General features: G+C 38.5%; 2 protein-coding genes across 3 annotated transcripts; both read right to left on the reverse strand.

Moving 5' to 3' along the window:
• Positions 1-108: 108 nt before the first annotated feature.
• Positions 109-12744, reverse strand: LOC306874679 (TNF receptor-associated factor 5-like). Of its 2 annotated transcripts, none has more exons than XM_079424884.1 (11): positions 12670-12744; positions 6942-7165; positions 6760-6817; positions 6556-6657; positions 6296-6460; positions 6136-6213; positions 5890-5964; positions 5652-5744; positions 5384-5503; positions 4867-5035; positions 109-1124 (listed from the first exon to the last, which is right to left on the reverse strand). In XM_079424884.1, the coding sequence occupies exons 1-11, from the start codon at positions 12700-12702 to the stop codon at positions 559-561; spliced, it is 1683 nt and encodes a 560-aa protein (XP_079281010.1). In that variant the 5' UTR covers positions 12703-12744; the 3' UTR covers positions 109-558. The 2 variants fall into 2 exon arrangements, with proteins under 2 accessions (XP_079281010.1, XP_079281011.1); XM_079424885.1 differs by lacking the exon at positions 12670-12744 and adding an exon at positions 9440-9593.
• Positions 9870-20525, reverse strand: LOC306874680 (REST corepressor 3-like). Its single transcript, XM_079424886.1, has 12 exons — positions 20304-20525; positions 20162-20218; positions 19357-19434; positions 19200-19252; positions 18957-19118; positions 16770-16894; positions 16599-16677; positions 16244-16462; positions 15529-15606; positions 15368-15425; positions 15054-15295; positions 9870-13055 (listed from the first exon to the last, which is right to left on the reverse strand). Exons 1-12 carry the CDS (start codon positions 20425-20427, stop codon positions 12702-12704), a joined length of 1629 nt encoding a protein of 542 aa, XP_079281012.1. The 5' UTR covers positions 20428-20525; the 3' UTR covers positions 9870-12701.
• Positions 20526-21367: the final 842 nt, after the last annotated feature.

The following is a 21367-nucleotide window of genomic DNA, read 5'->3' on the forward strand; positions in this document are numbered from 1 at the left end:
GCTCTTACAGCGGTGACCACTGAGCTTCAGAAAAACAAACTAACCACTGTCCTTTTTCCTCAAAAAACATTGAGGATAGCATCGATCAGGCGTCAAGACACACTATTTGAAATGCTTTTCTTTATTGACTGGAAAGCAGTGCAGGGAGATATGGGGATAGACTTATTTAAGCATTAAAACATGACCCAAGTCTTTATGAGCCAACATGTTGCTGGCAAGTGTGCTCTGATCTGCATCACTCACTTCGACAAGACAAAGACCATTAAGCAGACATGGATCTTGGCTAAAAATAATCAGTATCATAAACGGTTATGTTTTAGGACCGATACTGTTCTCATGTGCAGAATTTTGTTCATCCACATCCAAACTGAAATTTCATAAATATGGCACATACGATCAATACATTCAACACCTTCAGCTGGTTTGAACTGATTCAGATCGATGAAAATCTGTGCATGTAAACATAATAACCAGTGCTACTACAAAACAATGTCTTCAAGCGGGTTTTAAATGACACTCCAGTGAATCTGTTTAGGGACAATTCATTTTTCTCACAGGCTACAAGTCCTCTAATCCAGTTGTGTCCACCTTTACTTTGATGAACAGTGTGTCGTCTCTCACATAAACGGCATTTCGAGGGGCCTCCAGATCGCCGTGGGATATGAATTTCGGGAAACCTGTAGCCACATTAGCATCAGTTGTTGGCCGATGAAAGCTATCGCTGTTGGTATCGGGGGTGAAAGTACTGCTCTGGTGGTTCCTCGAGCCGCTTTGATCCAGCAGTGCTAATGTTATGTTCTGTCTGAACGGCCACGGTAAGAGCGAGTCGAAGTCTCCACGCATTATCGTGATGTAGAGCGACAGGTGAGTGCCTCTCCCTGAGCTGTCTCCGCCGAGGTAAGCGCGCACACTGAGCTTGTAGCCACTACGGCTGGTGTAGAAGGGGGTCGAGTTGAGCGAGGTGCCAGCCTCTTTCCGGTGCCGGTAGTCGCGCACTTTCCAGATGAGCTTCCCGTCATAGGAAGTGGATTCCAGCTGGCGGAAACGCTGCTCGTTACACTGCAGCTGCTCCACGTGGATGTCTAACAAGCGGGTATGACGCTGACACGTCTGCTCTAACGCACCTGAGGAACACAAACACACACAGTTCTACTGTTACCGTTTACACAAAGAACTGTGTGAGACCAGAAACAAACTCTATAATTCACTCATCTTGTGGTTCCAAACCTGTATAGGCCATGACACAGTAAGCCAGGGTTGTCAAAAGTCTGTCTTGACTTGGTCCAAAAAAGCATAATGGCTAATGCTAACGGAAAGGAGACCATAGGCCTTTTTTTTTAATGGATGTCAATGGAGGAGAAGCTTCACTACACTGAGGAAACGGCTCATCATTTAATGAATCAACAGCCTATCAGCTAATCTTCAACATGTTTTACACTAAACAATACTTTTGGATTGAACTATTTTTGGAGTTTACACAGAAAACATGACATTTTATAAGAGAAGTCACTGACTTTTTGCTACAGGTGGGATACCGCTAATGGCATTTCTCATTCATTCCTATGATATCCGTTTTGAGCCGATTGAGTGTCGTACAACTCTGATTAAAATTCAATGACATCAAGGCTGTGATTGGTTATTACGACACACGTGATCCAAGTTAGCCATTATGCTTTCTCCAATAGTAAGTAATAGTAAGTCTTCAAACTGTTGCTCTACCAGAAGACTCTACTCTACTGTTGAACAAACCAGCAGATTCTGATTAGGTATGTTTTGAAGCATAGTAGCTGGTTTGAGCTGGTTTAAGCCGGTCATGTGCTGGTCCTAAGCTGGTTAGCTCCTGCTCAGGACCAGCTTGACTTAAAGGGCACCTTTTATACAAAATCAACTTTTACATGGTGAAAACAGTTGGACAGAAATGTGTGTGACCACAACCCTACACACCATGCAATGTGATATTTTTTAATCCCTATTAAATCAGTCTCACTAGTACTGCTGTTTTGGTTCTCATGACGTCATATTGCTTAGGCCCCGCCCATGCCTTTGACATAGTTTCTGCTCTCAGATAGTTGTATGCTGTCCTTCATTTTCTCTGCTCTTGAGCTGCTGTATCGTTAACAATGTCTCGTAAGCAATCCCCGTGTTCTGTGTTTGGATGTAAGACTGAAGATAAGAGTCTTCATTTTCTCCCAACATCTGGGCCCGTATTCACAAAACATTTTATCTTAACACTAGGAGTTCTCCTAAATAGCAGTAAACGTTTTTAGCTAAGAGTTTTCTCTTAAAACCTATTCACAAAGCTGCTGAGACAAACATTTACTAAGGAATAGAGAGAAGTCTTAAGTTAAGAGTAAGGGCGGGGTTCACCTTGTTGCTATGCATGATCAGCATGCTTACTAACTATGCACACAGTGATTGGCTGATAAGGGAGGGCGCTCTGTCAGAGATTTATTCATAGAATATGTTGCCATATTCAAATAAAGGTATAAAAATAAAACTGTTAATTGCCACATTCAAATAAAGATTTTAAAACACAACTAAAGTGTCACTAAATTAAACATATGTTCAGTTAATTGTCAACCTCTTACATGTATGCTTCTCATAATTAGTGAATATGCAAATAAACAGAGTAGAATAATCATAGATGATAGGAAGACATGCAAACATAAAAGGAAACCAAACTGGATACAAGAAAATGTTACCTCTTGCCCAGCTGATTGGAGGTATCACCTTTTTAAAAGCTCATTTGTGTGCATACGTTATCAAACTATTTTAATTGATCAGCAGTATGTTTGAGAGATTAGTTTGCGTCGCGCTGTAGCACAGCTCGGCCCATTGAGCTGCATCAATGACAGGTTAGTGCGAGCTCTGTAACATCGAGCTGTTTCGTCCCACTTCAGTGCATTTGGCTTCCCATATGTACAGCCAAACACCGGTTCTTTTGCTCTCAGTCATGGTGCTTTAACCGGCTGTTTATTGTTGAAGGTATGCATAGCAGAGAGAAGTATACGCTACGCCTTCTTCTGGAGACGGGGATATGCAGCTCATTTGCATTTAAAGTGATACACACCAAAACAAATCTTTTTTTAAACACACCCCAAAAATCACATTTTCCAGATGTTATAATAAATGATCTGTGGGATATCTTGAGCTGAAACTTCACAAACACATTCTGGGGACACCCAAGGCCAATATTACATTGTGTAAAAAGGGGCATAATAGGTGCCCTTTAAGTGCTGTGTTTGATACAATAGATCACCAGATTCTCATAAACAGATGAAGTGATTATGTTGGTCTATCTGGAACTGTTTTGAATTATTTTTATCATACCTTAGCAGAATCTATTAGTAATACCTTGTCAGAACATTACAAGTTATCATGTGGGGTTCCTCAGGGATCAATTTTAGGACCACTGCTTTTTAATCTTTATTTATGTTTAAACTTTGTTACTTTTCAATCACATTATCAGGAGGCATCAGTGGATCTTTTTTCATAGTTATGCTGATGACACAGTTGTATGTAGCCATGTCTCCTAATGATCATGTTCAACTTGATTCTCTTGTAAATTGCATCCAAGACACAAAGGACTGGATGTCACAAAATTTCTTACAACTCAACCGAGATAAAACTGAAGTTTAGATTATTGGATCAAAAGCACAGAGAGAGAAATTGATCCCTAAACTAAATATACTGGGATTAAATCCAAGCGGCAAAAAAATTAGAGGAGTTGTCTTAGATTCGGAATTTAACTTTAAAGCTCATGTACATAATATTACGAAAATTGCATTTTATAATCTGAAGAACATTGTCAAAGTAAGACCACTTCTCTCTTTGAGCAATATAGAAAAAAAATAATGCATATGACTATTGTAATGTCCTCCTTCTTTCAGGTCAACTAAAGAATACAATTAATCAACTACAGCTAATACAAAATTGTGCAGTTAGATTATTGACAAAAGCCAAAAAGAGAGATCACATTACACCTGTATTGAAGTCATTACACTGTTTACCAGTCAGTTTTCGTATTGATTTTCAAAATCATTTATTAGTTTATAAGGCATTGCACAGATTTTTTTTCTTCTAACAGTACCTCATAGTAGAACTAAACAGTTTGGTGATGCTCCTCGCCTCTGGAACAACCCTCAGAGGACATAAGATGCGCTGAAAGTATTAAGAATTTTAAATCTAAATTAAAAACTTTTCTTTTAGTCTGACCTTCCTGTGATGTCCTATAAAATCTTTGTATATTTCATATTTTGTTTTTCATTCATTTTAATGTTTCATATTTTAATTATAAATTAAATTAATTGTTTCTATTTTGTATTTGGTGTACTCTATTGTTTAAGTATTTGGTTCCTTCTTGCTTGTAAAGTACTTTGAACTTGTTTGGAAAAGTGCTATATAAATAAATATGTGCAAGATTTTGCTTGCTAAACTACCTCATGACCAACTAAAGACCAGCTTAAACCCGCTGACATGCTTCAAAACACACCTAACCAGCATATTGAGGGGTGAGAACTAGGTGAGTGACATTTTTGGTGAAATTAAGAGCTTTCAACTGCAGGTCATGTAGGGTCATGGGGTTGTTGGAGTCTGTCCCAGCATCACATGGGTGACTCAAACCAATGGGCAATTTACAATTCACCTGTCCTGCATGACGTCTTTGAGATTGTGCACTCTGAGGAACCAGGGACCTTCATGCACCACTGTCAAGGTCATGCATCTAGGAACCCAACAGCACAACTGAATTCAACATTCAACTATTGAATGTTTGCATTGTGCATTTTGAGGTTCACCCATCTTGTCCAGCAGGTCTCTACAAGTAAACTGTGTCAACATTCAAGTGGCCCATCAGACTCGACTTACCCAGGTGTTCCCTGAGGCTTTCTGTGACCGCCACCTGCTGTCTGAGGGAGTCCAGTGATGCCCGAAGACTCGGGAGCTCTTCACTCAGTTCAGACCCCAGAACGCCCCGCAGATCCCTCAGTTCACGCTGAACACTGCAGATCCCCACTCGCTGCTCCTCCACAGACCTCTGCCACACAAACACAGATCATACAGCCAACTCTGACCTTCATACAAACTGTTATATAACAATATATGTGCATATCCGTGTATTTGGCAAAATAGATCAATAAAAATGCAAATAAAATATGCATAAAACGATATGCACTCAATAGAGGCAGATCATTTTTTTTTTCATCCAATAAGAAGACATCACACAATCTATAATGGAAACAGAAAATAAATCCTCAATGCACACAAAAAACGTGGCACTGCCTGAACAGACCATTTGATTGGATAACCGGACTAACTAGTGGACCAATCTCTTGCTTGAGCCAAAGTCTGTCATCAAAATGATTCCTTGAAGAACTGTCTTTACCTGTAAGGTAGTAAGAGTGCTGTCACACAGGGTGATGTCCCGGTCCAGATTACTGACCACAAGGCTTTTGTCCTTCAGCTCCCCCTGCTGGACTAACATATCCTGCTGTAGCTGTTCCACCTACAACCACCACCATTTGTGTTACATACAACATTTTTATTTAAGCAATAGTAAGCATAGCACTTAATGGGATGTACTTATAACATTGTTTTATGAACCATAATGTCTCCATGATTTTACACTGGCATTTATACAGCTCGTTTCATACCTGTTTCTCAAGTTTGGTGTTGCTTTCCAGAACAAGCCGAACATGGGAACTGAACTCTGAGTTTTCATGAACTTGCACTTTCCCTCTTTTACCCTGAAAGAAAGACAGAGCTCAAAGGCTAAGATCTGAAAACGTATTACAGCTTCAGACAAACGGAAACTTTTATTGAACTGCAAGTTATTGAATAGGAGAACATAACTAAAAAGACATTCAGTGTTAAATATGAGTGTTTACTTACTCTGAATGTGCAGCCGTAGTTTTTATAAATGCAGTCAGTCTCCACCTCGAGACACTCATCAGCATGAGCTTGCAGCTGCAATGAGGATCAACAAGCAAATTAAAATACTGCACTATTCATGGAGCCCCTAAGCGGGCATATGGTATTTTAGTGCTTACGTTTGTAAGCAAACACTTTAAAACTAGATGCATATTCATTAGAATACAGCTTTCTAAAAGCAGAGTAAAGCATCTGAGTGTGCCACACCTCGTGTCTTTTGATCATCTGAAGACACTTGTTGGGGCACGGGATTTCGATTTCAGGGCATGAAGTCTTCTGATGGACCTGTCATAGTTCAGAGGCAAGATTAGAAACAAGCACACCTCAGATGACTGTATGCAGTATTGAGAGAGGGAAGCGCTCTGACCGGCAGCTGAGACACGAGGAACGATTGTCTGCAGTGATGGCAGGACTCCAGTCGGACGGAGCAGATGTTCCTCTGATGGTCCGTTAGGTTTTTGCGTAACACAGTGTCATTGCACCCTACATTTGAACATCTAATTCGCTCATACTGGCATGCTTTTAGATGATCCTGAGAAAGAGAGGTATTGTATTGTTATTCTCAGCTCTGGATGATGGATACAGACACGCAATTTCCAGCATATTAGATCACGTTTTGCCTTTTACCTGAAGGTTGCATAAGGTAACCTTCTGTGTGCAATCTGGGGCGTTGGTGCAGTACATCTCTAAGTTCAGCAGTTCCCGTTTACAGCAGTTGTCTTGAAAAACCTGCAAGCATTGGAATTGCCATTCACTGAAATATAATGGAAACTAAAGCTAGATTTTCGATAAGTGTACTTCAATACGCATTTAAAATGTTAATATTCTCACCTCTTCTGGTTTTATAGGAATGCTGTCTAAGGGACATTTGGAACTTCCCCCATTTTCACTGAAAAGAGGAAGGTTTATACATTGCCAAATCATTTTAGATGCACTTTCAGATGACAATTATATTCATCTTTGCTGATATGCATCAAATTGTTTAATTGAGTTAACTGATGAATGTTTCTTACATGTAAGCCCTCACGCACTGAGCGCAGAAGATGTGCCCGCAGCCCGTCTGGTGAGGGTTCAGGACGATCCTGCCGCAGGACGGGCAAATGAACTGCTGCTCTAAACGCAACACGAAGCACAGCGTGCGATTGGTCAGAATGGACTCCAGCTCCCATGACTTCATGAGCTCAGAGTTCTGACTGGACAAGCCGGGACGCTCGTTCTCCTCTGTGGCCATGACAACCTGGTGAAATGAATGGAAATTAGATGTAGGCTGACACAGCGACAGATATGTAAATCATTTGAGAACTGCAATTCTATTTCATGTTCCTCTTTTGTTTTTAGCATCATTGAAGTTGATCTATTTATCAAAATCCTCTAATAACACCTGGAACTAATATTACAAAGAAGCAATAAGGGCTAAATTAAGCATTTCTTTTTGTGTTCCAAGTTCAACATTTGTGATCCTGGAGCACTAAACCAGTCTGAAGTCGCTGGGGTATATTTGTAGCAATAGCCAAAAATACATTGTATGGGTCAAAATTATCCATTTTTCTTTTATGCCAAAAATCATTAGAATATTAAGTAAAGATCATGTTCCATGAAGATATTTTATCTACTGTAAATATATCAAAACTTCATTTTTGATTAGTAATACGCATTAAGAACTTCATTTGAACAACTTTAAAGGAGATTTTCTCAATATTTTGATTTTATTGCACCCTCAGATTCCAGATTTTCAAATAGTTGTATCTCAGACAAATATATATCCTTTGTCCCATCCAGCTGTCAGATGATGTATAAACCTACATTTAAAAAAACTGACCCTTATGACTGGTTTTGTGGTCCTGGGTCACATATTTTAAAGCATATTTACTTGCATTCACAATTTCAAATATTTCTGGCTATAACAAGTTGCAATACAAATATCCGGGTATCAGGAAGTCAACAAAACACACACGTTTTCAGTTTTATTCGAAAGTTATGTTTACAATGATATTACATATAATATTAAATTATTACTATATTATAACAATTGTTCATTTAAAAGTTTAAATTAAGATGGAGTGAATTTTGAATAGTTTGGTTGCCAGCTTTTACCCTGTTTTATAAAACTCCTAAAATGAAAAAAAAAATGTCATTCCAAGTGTTTCTTCATTGTTTCGTTGTTCAAAATGTTTCAAACCATGTGACCCTGGAGCACGAAATCAGTCTGAAGTCGCTGGGGTATATTTGTAGCAATAGCCAAAAATACATTGTATGGGTCAAAATTATTGATTTTTCTATTATGCCAAAAATCATTAGGATATTAAGTAATGATCATGTTCCATGAAGATATTTAGTAAATTTCCTACCGTAAATATATCAAAACTTCATTTTTGATTAGTAATACGCATTAAGAACTTCATTTGAACAACTTTAAAGGAGATTTTCTCAATATTTAGATTTTTTTGCACCCTCAGATTCCAGATTTTCAAAAAGTTTTATCTCAGCCAAATATTGTTGACAAACCATACATCAATGGAAAGATGATTTATTCAGCTTTCAGATGATGTATAAATCTCAATGTCGAAAAATTGACACTTAAGACTGGTTTTGTGGTCACAATGGTTTTAATTGGTAATCTTCTTCCTTGTCCTCAAATATCAAGTTCCACCCCGTTAGTCTTTTATAACATCACATGAACTCAAGCCAGTTGCTTTTCCTATTTAGCTCATACAGCAGTCTTTTTGGATGATTTTATTTTATCTTATTTGTTTGTGTGTGGTTTTGTCACGATCAAACATTCCACCCCCTCTGATTAAGATTTTTTTTTTTTTTTACTTTTTATATCCATCCTGTTCATTGTTTTGTAAGCAAGTAACCATAAGCAATACAATGATAAAATAACAAGCTAAAAAAATAATTAAAAGCTTGAAGCATCTGAGCTCGACCGTTTATATAGCAAGACTTCCTTTCACTTTTAGATCAAATACATCCTGTGTTGAGTTAATAAATGCACTTATGCGATCTCAAATGAATTCATTTGAACAGCCTGTATGTTGACTTGAAACACAGTTATGAGGGGTTACAGGCTTGACAGATGTAGTTTAATTCGACTCAGTTTTATGAAACGACAAGGACTAGAAATGTGAACAAATATCCGTTCTGTAGCCTTTTCAATGATTAATTGTTAATATCTTCCCTACTCATATACACACACAACAAAACAGAATGATAATAAAGGAGACTTTAATTTATGATTGCATAGTTAAAAAGCGATTATGACCCAATTATAGTAAGCGAGTGGACGCATGAATCTGATGTAGTTATTGAAGCACACTGCGTGCTGTTCCTGAGAGCAAACATATGGGGAATCCCCAGTGCAACAACATGACACTGTCAATCTATTACACCGCTTTATAAAGTGCGCACCAAACAGCAGCTCAGTTAACCATCTTAAAACATTTACTTTCGCTTTGCACCATCAGCTATATAATAAGCACCATCTATTTTTTAAATGCATGGGTTTACATACCTGAGGGTTGATGGCGTTAATAGCTCATTTTGACTAATGTTTCAGTGGATACAAGTTAATCCTGAGATATATATTTGACAGCTACGCGTCTCAGCGCGCAGTACGTCCCTCTTATTTTGGGCGCGCTGCCACGCGATGAAAGCGAACGGAAAACGGAACGACCAATCCTACTACGGCGAAGGCCTCGGCTCATGAATATTAATTAGGGAGCGTCTCAGAACGCAGACTAATGAATATTCATGAAGGAAGCCTCGGCTATAGTAGGTTTTGAACAGAAAGTGCACTGCAGGAAGTTTCCATAAACGAGTAAGAGAAACCAAATTAAATATTCCAGAAATAGCTGAGACACACTTTAATGCATCTTTCAACTAAAACAGGAAAGAAAACGTTTAACACGCACTCCAGTGTAGAAATGCTAGATGAAATTAGAGTCTGTGTTCAAACGTGTTTTAATGTTTCCATACGACAAGCACGTGACACTTCACATATGAACATGCTTTAGGCACACATTTAGAGAAGGGACTTTTCATTATTTTACATATAATGCCACCACGCTCTCAGCTGCCTACAACCCGCTCTTAAAAAATACATTTAAAAAAAAACTCAACTTAAACTTTAAAATAAGAAAACGCGCTTAATATCGTCATTAAGCACTTTTCAATATGCAGCCAATCCGCATACAGTAGAAACAGCACTTTTTTCTGCTGAAACAAACATTAAAATTATTTTGTAAGTGCAAGGAGCACACATATAAAAATCTAGTTCTAGACTTCAAAAATCTTCTAAAGGAACTACCAAGAAAATTTAATTTGTACACAAGTGAAACGTGTTTACACAGTGACTGTCTGCATGCACAATATTCCAGCATTAATCAAAGATTGGTCATATTCTGATTAAGTCAAGGTCTAGCCGTCTACCATAACCAGATGAGCATTTCAGTTTTTAAAATAGTTTGAAACAAACCTTAAAAACACTGCAACTGAATATCTGCACATCCAAACAAAGGTCGTTCTAGATTATACAGCTGTGAGAAGTCAAACCATTCAGGAAAAAAATAAAATAATTCTTGGAGCAAAACTAATTAAATGAACGTTCTACAAAGAAGAAATGGCATTTTAAAAAGAATAAGTCTCATGATATAAATTTATGTTCTTGTGTAATATTAATAACATCAATGAAAAATCAGTTGCTTAAAATTACCAAAACAAATATGACCCTGGACCACAAAACCAGTCATAAGAGTCCATTTTTCAAAATTGAGATTTATGCATCTTAATAAATAATCTTTCCATTGATGTATGGTTTGTTATGATCGGACAATATTTGGCTGAGATGCAACTATTTGAAAATCTGGAATCTGAGGGAGCAAAACAAAATCGCCTTTAAAGTTGTTCAAATGAAGTTCTTAATGCATATTTCTAATCAAAAATGAAGTTTTGATACGTTTACGGTAGGAAATTTACTAAATATCTTCATGGAACGTGATCTTTACTTAATATCCTAATGATTTTTGGCATAAAATAAAAATCAATCATTTTGACCCATGCAATGTATTTTTGGCTATTGCTACAAATATCCCCCAGCGACTTCAGACTGGTTTAGTGCTCCAGGGACACATATGGCAAGAGCATCACAATTACTTCCAAAGAGAATAATGTACATTAGTTTATTCTGATAATGCTCATTACACGCATTCAGTAATATTCAGAGCCGTAGATTATGTAAACCTCGTTCAGAACATAGGTTTAACCAGAATATAGACGTTAACTGGAAAACGATGTGCATGCGAGCATGATCACCTGATCTCCGATCCTCAGTTCAGAACCCTGCACTCTTTAGGGGTAGAAAAGGCTCAAGCTACATGCACATTCTGATTAAACAGCACAACTCGGGTCAACAGCTTAATGTCTGGTTGGAAAATGTGGACCATTTACACTTTTCTGCAAGTCAAACAGGTTTATAAACAAACCCGATTAAATGTTAATTAACAGATGAGGTTGAAAATAAGCATTTTATACGCAAAAGGGACTGAGGTTGTTTTTGGTATCCATGACCAAAAAAAAAAAAAAAAAAAAAAAAGGTATAATGTTAGGAATTTTCTATGATTTTCCTTAGCAATTAAGTATGAGATTAAACATTTTCTTGTTAAGAGCACTTTGATGGCAAGAGAATTTGGACAGGTGATTTTCTGTCGGTCTGTAGCACCAATATTAAAATATGAAACGCATAAAATGACAACATAGTAATCAATCACAGACAGAGATGAACAACAAAACAAACAAAACCCTTATAAAGAGGTTTGCGGTTACATCATAGATACTAAGGAACAACAAGAAAAAAAGTGCTGAGATAGAACACAATATTTTAAAGACTTAAAGTGATAGTTCACCTAAAAATGTAAATTACCCTGTGATTTACTCACCCTTAAGGTATCCTCGGTGTATATGACATCCTGCCTCTTCCAAGTTTTATAATGGCAGTGAATGGCTGTTGAAGCAAAATAAAGTGCATCCATCCATCATTAAAAGTGCTCCACAAGGCTCCGTCAGGTTAATAAAGCTCTTCTGAAGCGAATTGATGCATTTATGCAAGAAAAAGTCAAACTTTATAAACCGTAACCTCTAACTGTCGTACGCACATTTACGAGATAGAAGTGACGAATGGCCAAGAGCAGACTGGGTTTTCCTTTGCTGTAAAAAACAACTTGGTTCTCGTGAGACTAGCATATTCTTACCGGAGCTAACGCTACGCCTACGTCATCCACTCGTAAGACACTTAGCGGATGCTAAAGATTATGGTTTATAAAGTTTAAATATGGATATTTTTCTTACACAAACACATCTCTATGCTTCAGAAGGCCTTTATTAACTCCCTGGAGCCATGTGGAGCACTTTTTATGATGGATGAACGCACTTTTATGGGCTTCAACAGCCATTCACTGCCATTATAAAACTTGGAAGAGGCAGGACGTTTTTCAACGTAACTTCGATTGTACTCATCTGAAAGAAGACCGTTATATACACAGAGGAAGGCATGAAGGGGAGTAAATCATGGGGTAATTTTCATTTTTTTGGGTGAACTATCGCTTTAAAGTACAATGTTACAACATGATTACAAATCTAAAATAACAAAAATCAGTTTAAATAAATAGAAAGTTACATAACTAATACAGCTTAAAACAATCATTTTTTTCCTAGTATTCACAATGAGAACTGCTAACTAATTATTACCTTCATCTGCAATGTCACAAATATAAAACGCATCAGTGTAGAGAGGAGGGGGGCATCTCGGACTGGATGCCCACCAGAGTGGGTGGCTGCTGGCCCGGCGCGGCTGAAGCCATGATGGGAACAGGGGCTGTGGGTCGAGGGTTGAGGCGCGGAGGGAGGGGGTTGGAGGGTCGAATGAGCGGTGGAGGCTGGTTCAGGGCAGGACGGGGCTGAAGGAAGCGGGCTTGCTGCTGCAGAGGCGGCGGCTGACGGTGTAGTGCTGGAGTGGCAGGAAGAGATGGGCGCAGAAGCGGTGGAGGCTGGTTGAGGGAGGTGGAGCTGCTGGCTGCTGTTAGTGACGCTGATGTGGCTACAGGAGACGGACCGGAGGCTGGGGTCACCTGACCCTGATTGAGAAAAAAAAAAAGGTGAAGACAACTTAACACTGGTGTCATTTATTACATTGTGAGAGGCAAAGCTAGGCGTTTAAAGACGACGTTAGCCAAAGAACTGTGGTGGAAGGGAAGAGATTCAAAACTCTGTGGCAGAACGGAGTAAAAACAATCTATCAGTCAGAGGGAGTTTTGGTTCCTTGCTGCTGTCGCCTCTGGCTCGCTCAGTTGGACACATTTCATTTCCAGCGATATCGTCGACTTGATTGCACAAATACTATTTAAATTAAACTGAGCTAGACAATGACATCACTGAATTCAATAATGAAATGCCTTTAACTGAAAATTGAGCATTTAATCTTATTAATATACATTACTGACACTCTATCCTCCAATTTGATACTGTTAAGTGCTTTGACACAATCTGTATTGTTAAAAGAGCGTCTATCTACCGTCTATCAGCGGATCCATCTATGTGCAGATATATTAGGGATTCACTGATAGACGCTACTTTAAATAAACCCTTCTGTGAGATGATGTGGCTTCTTACACAGAATAAGGCACGCAACATCTTTCATAGTGTTCCAAGCAGTGATAAAGACATTGCATTACTATATACTTCATTATATTGAAAAACACAATAATAATAATAGTAATAAGAACTCCGATAATCCATTTATTGTCGTAGTTGTGCATTTATTAGTCACGTTGAATTAATGAAAGCAGTTAAATCTTCTGTTTATTCAGCTAGCGCTATAGGGATCTCTTGGACCTCTGCGGGGCGTATTTGGAGTTTCTCTGGTCTTCAGATGGAGATTTACAGCTGATCACAGAACCGTGCTTCACTGACAAGATGTGCATGATAATCACAGCTTTTGCCTAATCGTGATTTCTCTTGCGGCCCTATTTCAAACGCTCCTGTGTGCTTCCGAGTGAGCGCTCGGTGAAGAGCGTGAAGCGATGATCATTGTAGTCAATCACAGACTGCGCTCTGTTGAGCGATCAGTGGGGTTTAAGAATCCGCTCAACAGCGCTCAAATCTTAGCGGGAAATTACCTTTTTAAAAATTTCAGTATCAACTGGTATTTGACAGCACTAGCCCAAAGTTTACTTCAGTTTTTACGCGTACACTGCACGTGATGAATATTTCGGCATCAGAAAAGCATGCACGTACTGTACACGCACCAACTGATTTTAGTAACCATGAATACTTTGTATGCACATTGTTGCACATGCATATTGAAACTGTTATGCACTAAACATTTGTTCCACAAGGTGGCAGCACTGGCCCCGGCCGCTGTTTCAAAGTATAAAATTAAACTACAGAGACGGAACTAGAGGTCTGCACGGGACTGTTTTTTTAGTCCCACTCCCACGAGGTTATATTCCGCACCCACCCGCTCCCGCGATATATTCACTCGTTTAACATTTACAACACAATAGGAAAAGTGTCGCAGAGAAAAAAATAAATACGACATTTCATTTAAAATTATAGTCCATGCAAAATATAAACAAAACAGAGTTGAACGTTCTTCAAGGACAGCGCAGCCACTTTGCTCCATCCTTATCCTGCTCTGTCACTCATCGTCAGCCTGCCTGTTCTGTCTGAGGACTGTATATTCACCACCGGCACAGTCTGCTCTGAGGACCGTTATGCACATGTTGCTCGCAAAGACACGTGACGCAGAAAGCACTGGTTCATGCGTGCATAACAGTCCTGAGTGCAGGCTGTACCGGTGGTCAATAAGAATAAAGCGTTAAAGAATGTTAGACCGCCCGCTCCCATTCAAATTACACCAGAGTTACCGACCGCTACAGTGTTTTATTTGGGAATTTAATCCCACGTCGCAAGAAATCTAGTCGGGTCCCACGACCTCTAGATGGAACAACAACAAAACAGCAGAGACTATACACAATTTTTTTTTCCCATTGTGTCTATAGACTTAATAATGTTTAAATTTACTATTTTTTTCTATTACTTCATATGAGAGGCTTTACAGTTTTCACCCTTACCTCTTCCTCTTCTTCATCTGTGCTCTTTCCTGAGGAGATGTTGCTGTTCTTTCCATCCTCACCAGAGTTGGCACCGTCTCCGTTGGGGGTGTGAACTCCCTGCTCCGCCTCCCATTCCTGAAGCACCTCGTCCAAGTTAAAGCGCCGCCGATAGTTCACAAAGAAATTCTTCACCTGCCCCACCGTTTTATTCCCAATCACATCAGCAATAGCCTGGAAGTCCTTCCCGTATTTTCGTACTCCTAGTTAAACGAGGAAAAAAGATGTTGTGAATGAAATTTGGTACAAACTGATGCCATTAACCATTTACTCACCTTGTACTGCCAAAAGCTGCTCATCTGTTGTCCAGCGGGCATTAATTTTTTGGGTGCACTGGAACAAAATGTAACTTTTAGCAAAATGACGATATGCAAACAAAAACGAACACTTCGGATTAAAGTGCATATGAGAACAAGCTCGAGCAGAAATGAGTCACCTCAGGCAGTCTGAATTCATCAATTCCATCGTCAAGCTTCTGTTTAAGTCCACTGTTTAACTGCTTGGCATTTTGAACCTAAAAGAAAGAATATTAAACATAGGGAAGTTCATTTCGGTCATTTCTCTTAACCAACAGCTGGCGCTTGTTAACTGATTATTAACCGTTAACCGACAAGATTATTTTAATTCAGAACTGAATTAAATTGGAAAGGATAAGTGTCTGTGACCCGTTAAAAATACCAAATTTGTTTTCCAGGGATTAATTTTACATGTGCAATAAGCAGTAAACAACAGAACATGAGGATTCACTTGGTCACACCACATCATGCACCTGCAGCGCTTCTGTGAGCGGAGAAAAACATAATAAACCTAGGCTATATATAATGAATAAATAGCCTACACCAGATATTTCTACTTCATAAATATACAAAACGAAGGTAAACAACCTGTGCAACAAGTAGGCTAGCATGCACAGTTTCGGTGTATTTTTGTGTTGCGTGAAAAGAAACCAAGACGACAGCTTTTTAAACCATTTAACATTGTATTAATCGGCCAGTTCTTACTGTTGGTTAACAGTTAACCAATTATAATGAGCGTCCCTAATTAAGAAAATTAAAAAATTATATTCAAAGGCTTATACGGACATTAATTCCAAAATGATTTATTCCCCAATATTTTTTTTTTTTTAACCTTTTGGAGATTCCTGGCCGTACCTGTCGTTTCAGAGACACCAGCTCCGTGTCGAGTTGACGCAGGACAGAGTTTGCGGCGCTGGAGCTGCAGGAGACGGCCACCACATCCTCCTGTGTGAGGTACATGCCTTTGGGCGGGCGGCACTTGGACCGCTGGCTGTGGTGACGGTGCTGCAGGGTCTGGTGGTCTCTCCGTCCCAGTCCAATCTTGGAGCTCAGCGTCTGAGGTTCTGCATGACTCTGTCAGGGGGAAAAACAAATCACTGCATTGAGACACTGAAAACAGATGAAATATAAAGGAACCAATAGACACCTTTAACATACTTCTGAATATTTGAAAGAATTTGAATGTGTATTTATTACAAAATCACATTACCTCCTTCTTCGCCTCTTTTGTAGGGTCATAATCACTGTCGTTGGCCTCAACGGGGTTGGCTTCTTCCATCTCTTCCTCACTATTATGACAAAGGCAAAAATCAAAAGACCAGAAACACTAAAAACTTGAGTCAGCTCATAAATGAGCTCAAAGATCAAATGGATAAGCGACCTTTCATCGTGATTATTCCGGTTTGCCAGCTTTCGTGCTTGCCGGTCCATTAGACTTGTCCGGGATCGCGTTTTTTTCCACGAATAGTAGTACTTCACAAGACTGGATATGGATTTGTCCGGCAACTACAATCAATTATCAAATTCAAGAATTAGTGAGGTATAAAATATAAGATTGTAATTAATGATGCATCTGATGACTCACAAAAATAAATTTATACCAAAATAAAACCACATTAATAAATAAAAAAAAAAAAAAGGCTTTTTTTTAGCAATAAAATGTTTTTGAAAGAAATCAGGGCTGCAATCATTTATTCAAAAATGCAAGTTAATACTGTTAAATATAATTTAAATAACTGTTTTGTATTTAAGTATTTGCATTTATTGCTCCAGTCTTCAGTGTCACACGATACTTCAGAAATCATTCTAATATGCTGATTTGCTGCTCAGTCAGAAATGATTGGTGCACAGTAATTAATGCGCAGTATAATGTTGTATCTTGTGTAAAACTGTTTTTGTAGCTTAATAATTTTGTAAACCATGATGCATTTTTTTAGGAATCTTTAATGAACAGAAAGCAGAAATGGCAAAAGATTAAAGTTCAAAAGCGCAACATTTACTTGAAAGAAAAATATTAGAATGATTTCTGAAGGATCATGTGACACTAAAGACTGGATTAAGGGTGCAGTAACACTACACTTCTCGTTCCTTCGACTTCCACTCATACGCATACAAATGCAGGAGAGCAGAAACACAAGTTCAAGTGAAGTTTCACATTTCACTGCGCTCCAAACTTTAAGTTCGGGGAAATCTGACCTGCAAATTCATATCATGTGAAACCGTGTGACCAACAGATCAATACGTCCCTCGCAGCTGAATTAAAACATACATTTAAAACTGCAGTGTTGTAGGAAAGTGGATAGATTGTGTTTTTACATTTTGTCTAGTGTGACCGCAAGTTAAAAACGCTCAAAATTCAGCTTTGCATCACACAAATAAATTACATTTTCAAATATAGTATTTAAAGGTCCCATGACATGCTGTTTTTTGGATGCTTTTATATAGGCCTAAGTGGTCCCTAGTACTGTATCTGAAGTCTCGTTCCCGAAATTCTCCTTGGTGCAGAATCTCAGCCACTACGAGCCAGTCCCACAATGAGCTTTCCTTAGACGTGCCATTTCTGTGTCTGTAGCTTTAAATGCTAATGAGGAGGAGAGAGGCGGGGCAAGGTGGAGGGTGGGTGTGTCTGATCTAGGTAGAAGATCTGAAGTGCCAAAACTCGTCTGAACGCAAACTTGAGCAATGACGTCATAAATATGCAAATTAATGAGACGTCACCTGCCGCCACAAGTCTCACTGGAACAAGTGAAACACTGGATACGGTACTTTAGTTGGTTTGTTTATGTACGCTGTTACAGTTATCATCATGTAGCTAATGCTAGCCTACGTTGTTGGCTTTTCATGTTGCTCTGAGCAACTGCCATGCTTCGCTCGTTTGCAAGCCATGATGTCTCTCGAGGGGAAAAAAAAAAATTTGTGCTCTCCTCGCACGGTCGTAGCTCATTTTCTCATGGGCGGGCAAAGCAGAGAAAGGGGAGGTAACCTTTCCCCGTATGACGACATAAGGGGAAGAGTCCAGATCGGGCCATCTGAGCTTTCATTTTCTCAAAGGAGAAGTAGGATACCCAGGGCTCGGTGTACACCTATCGCCATTTCTAGCCACTGAGGGACCATAGGCAGGCTAGTGGAACTCATATTAATGTTAAAAAAACCTCAAAGTGAAATTTTCATGCCATGGGACCTTTAAACAGAGAAGTTGCATTTTACAGTATTATGATTTTTACATCACAGAATCTCAAATAAACTGAAATGGACAAGTCTTTTAAATTGAAGTAATATTTCATCCTTTAATATTTTTACGGTATTTCTAATTAAATAAATTCAGCCTAGGTGAGCATAAGAAAATTGTAATAAACCTAAATGTAATATAGTAAAAAAAGTGAATTCCGCATCATGGTTGTGTGAAATTGTTGGTAAAATGTTGGGAAATTTTCCTAAACGTTTTTGTTTTCTTTATGCAAAATATTATTTCTCTTTCTAGTTTTGGGATTATATGTGACCTAGACTCATTTATAATGAGATTAAGCCTCTTAATTTGAAGGCAGTAATACTAGCAGTGATGACTCACCATCTGCTGGATCCGATGAAAGCTCTTCCCATGAAAACTGAATGCTTGTTCAAACAACACCTTGTCCTCCACCGTCCACTCATCAGGGAACGGGGTGAAGTTTGGCAGATCAGCAAGGGACTTCTCAATGTTGTGTTTATGCCAGAAGAGCATGCCGAGAGCCTGTGGAGCACAGAGGACATCCATACATTAACAAACATTGACAACAACGACATCTTTGAGGACTGTGTTCTCGTAACTCACCTGCTCAAGATTATATCCATGCTTTTCTTTTGCAATTGCAATGTACTCATCCACTGAAAAGAAAAAAATAATACACACACACACGTACACAAAAATGCATGATGTTGTGACAATGAAAAATTAAGCAGAAAAAAAATAAAAAGTTGCTAATACTTACATTTAGAGTCAACTATTGTGTGATGCGGAGACCAAACCAACATGCCACCATGGTCTTTATCACTGTATTTTGTGGAGCCTACAAAATTACAATACAAAATTAGGATTTAAGATTTTAAAACTACACTAATTTCACTGTTCATTTGATAAAGTTTTAGTATTACCAATATTTATTTAAAAACCCTTATTTAGTGTTGCAGTTATTTGAGAGTTAAATCACACTCGGTTCACAATTGTGCGTCTTTCTCAAATTAATGGCATTTTCACTTAAGTCCTGAACAATCTTTATTTATATAGCGCTTTTAACAAATACAAATTGTGTCAAAGCAGCTTTACAGTAGTAAATATTAAAATAGTGGACAATAGTAAACTCTCAATTGTTTGTTAAAGGCAGCTTATCATTGAATTGAACACAAAACTGCTATTTTATCGCTTTAGGAAATTTTACACGTTATTAAACGTTTCCCCTGTTTAAGTAGCGTATTTATAAACGAACAAAAACCAAGATTAAACAGTGACTCGCATTTAATCACATGTCAAAGTTACTGAGTATATTAGCTGAAGAGTGGCTAAGCGAGAAAGCTAACATCCTTTCACTAAAAGCCTCTCATGAGCCCGCAATCATACACTAAAAATAAAAACAGATTTAAAATAGGAACACTGTCCATTCGACAACCCAAATCCTTGAATACAAGTCAAGTAAAATATTGATTTATACGCTAATTGTTAGGCGCGATAGGTGTACCGAGGCTACCACAGTCAGTCAGGTTCTTAAAGGCAGAATGCAGAGCTTTTCCCTAACTTACCTGGATCAAACTCAGGAATATTTGCTTGATAATCTGACCCCACACGCATGCCCACATCTGAAAACAAGAATAATGTGTGACCTTTCGAACTTAAGCAATTAAAATACATAAACAAGCTCCGCAGGGGTGTTCGAGGCTATACCGTGCTCGTCGTCGCTGCCGCTCTCGTCCGAAAAATGCCCATTCGAGGCGTTAGACGGGCTTTTCGTCCCATTTAAGCGACCTTTGCCCAGATATTCCAACCCTTTGTCCATCATTCCCGGCATAGTGGCGATACGCGAGATAATTTTGATGAAAAATGAAATATGTCAAGACTACAGCATTTATTCTCTGTCCAGTGGCTCTGCGCAGCTGCGCCGCTGTGCTCTCCGGTATCCCTCCGCTGGATAGCACTCGTGTTCCCTTAGCTCCACTGTCTGTCTCTCCATCCTTAACATCTGTTGTGTGTTTTCATCAAATGTTCAAAGTAAATGAGCAGGTTTGCGTGATTTTGTTCTTCGTTTAACGATAAACTCAGGTGTCCAGATCTAGTTTCCCTCGCGGAAGGATTTGTTACGCATGTAAACAAAGGCGAAGCGCGGCTCTTGTGTGCGCCACTGTTGCATCACTTCTTTTCAAGCATGCTTTCATTGTTTCCTTTCAAAATGTCAATTTATCTTTTGTGTATTACAATTATTATTAAACTGAGCAGAAAAGGTTTATATCTCGTAATAAATATTAGCTATGTTTACTGATTCGCAAATTTAGCTATTCATAAACGCTTCTTTTAGTAATATAATTGTATTTTTTTATTATTTAAATCCTAGTCTTCATCATTTGCAAGTTACACTTAACGAAAACCTGCCATAACAGTGTTTATATTTATAATTACACATAATAGTTCTACCTTTGATTTCAATAAACTTATATAATCAGACGAGTGTTATTCTGCTATGGCATCCATGATTTGCTGCCCAAATCAGTGGTAGACTACAGTCATGAATAGACAAATTACATTAGTTCTTGCCCTTACTTTTTAAAACATACACATTCCTCTTAGACTATACTGACTTTCTCTTATTTTGAACAGCCTCCGAATACAACTTGGAAGTCAATTATTACAAACTTTGTACTTTATCTGTGCTGTGTATGAATCAACTAAGTCTACAAATTTAAAAACATGTAATTTAATAAAAAAATAGTTTGTTGGTTCGTAACAATCAGCCC

Source organism: Barbus barbus (genome assembly GCF_936440315.1).
Source record: "Barbus barbus genome assembly, chromosome: 9".
Classification (NCBI taxonomy): Eukaryota; Metazoa; Chordata; class Actinopteri; order Cypriniformes; family Cyprinidae; genus Barbus; species Barbus barbus.

Excerpts from the sequence above, each read along its gene's own strand:
- LOC306874679 (XM_079424884.1), bottom strand. The coding sequence starts at position 12,702 with ATGCGTTTTATATTTGTGACATTGCAGATGAAG. Across the intron at positions 6,461-6,555 it reads TTACCTTATGCAACCTTCAG|GATCATCTAAAAGCATGCCA; the intron begins GTAAAAGGCAAA and ends TCTCTTTCTCAG. Across the intron at positions 1,125-4,866 it reads AAGCCTCAGGGAACACCTGG|GTGCGTTAGAGCAGACGTGT; the intron begins GTAAGTCGAGTC and ends TGTGTTCCTCAG.
- LOC306874680 (XM_079424886.1), bottom strand. The coding sequence starts at position 20,427 with ATGCCGGGAATGATGGACAAAGGGTTGGAATATCTGGGCAAAGGTCGC. Across the intron at positions 15,296-15,367 it reads GCAGCTTTTGGCAGTACAAG|GAGTACGAAAATACGGGAAG; the intron begins GTGAGTAAATGG and ends TCGTTTAACTAG. Across the intron at positions 13,056-15,053 it reads CAGATGAAGAAGAGGAAGAG|GGTCAGGTGACCCCAGCCTC; the intron begins GTAAGGGTGAAA and ends TTTCTCAATCAG.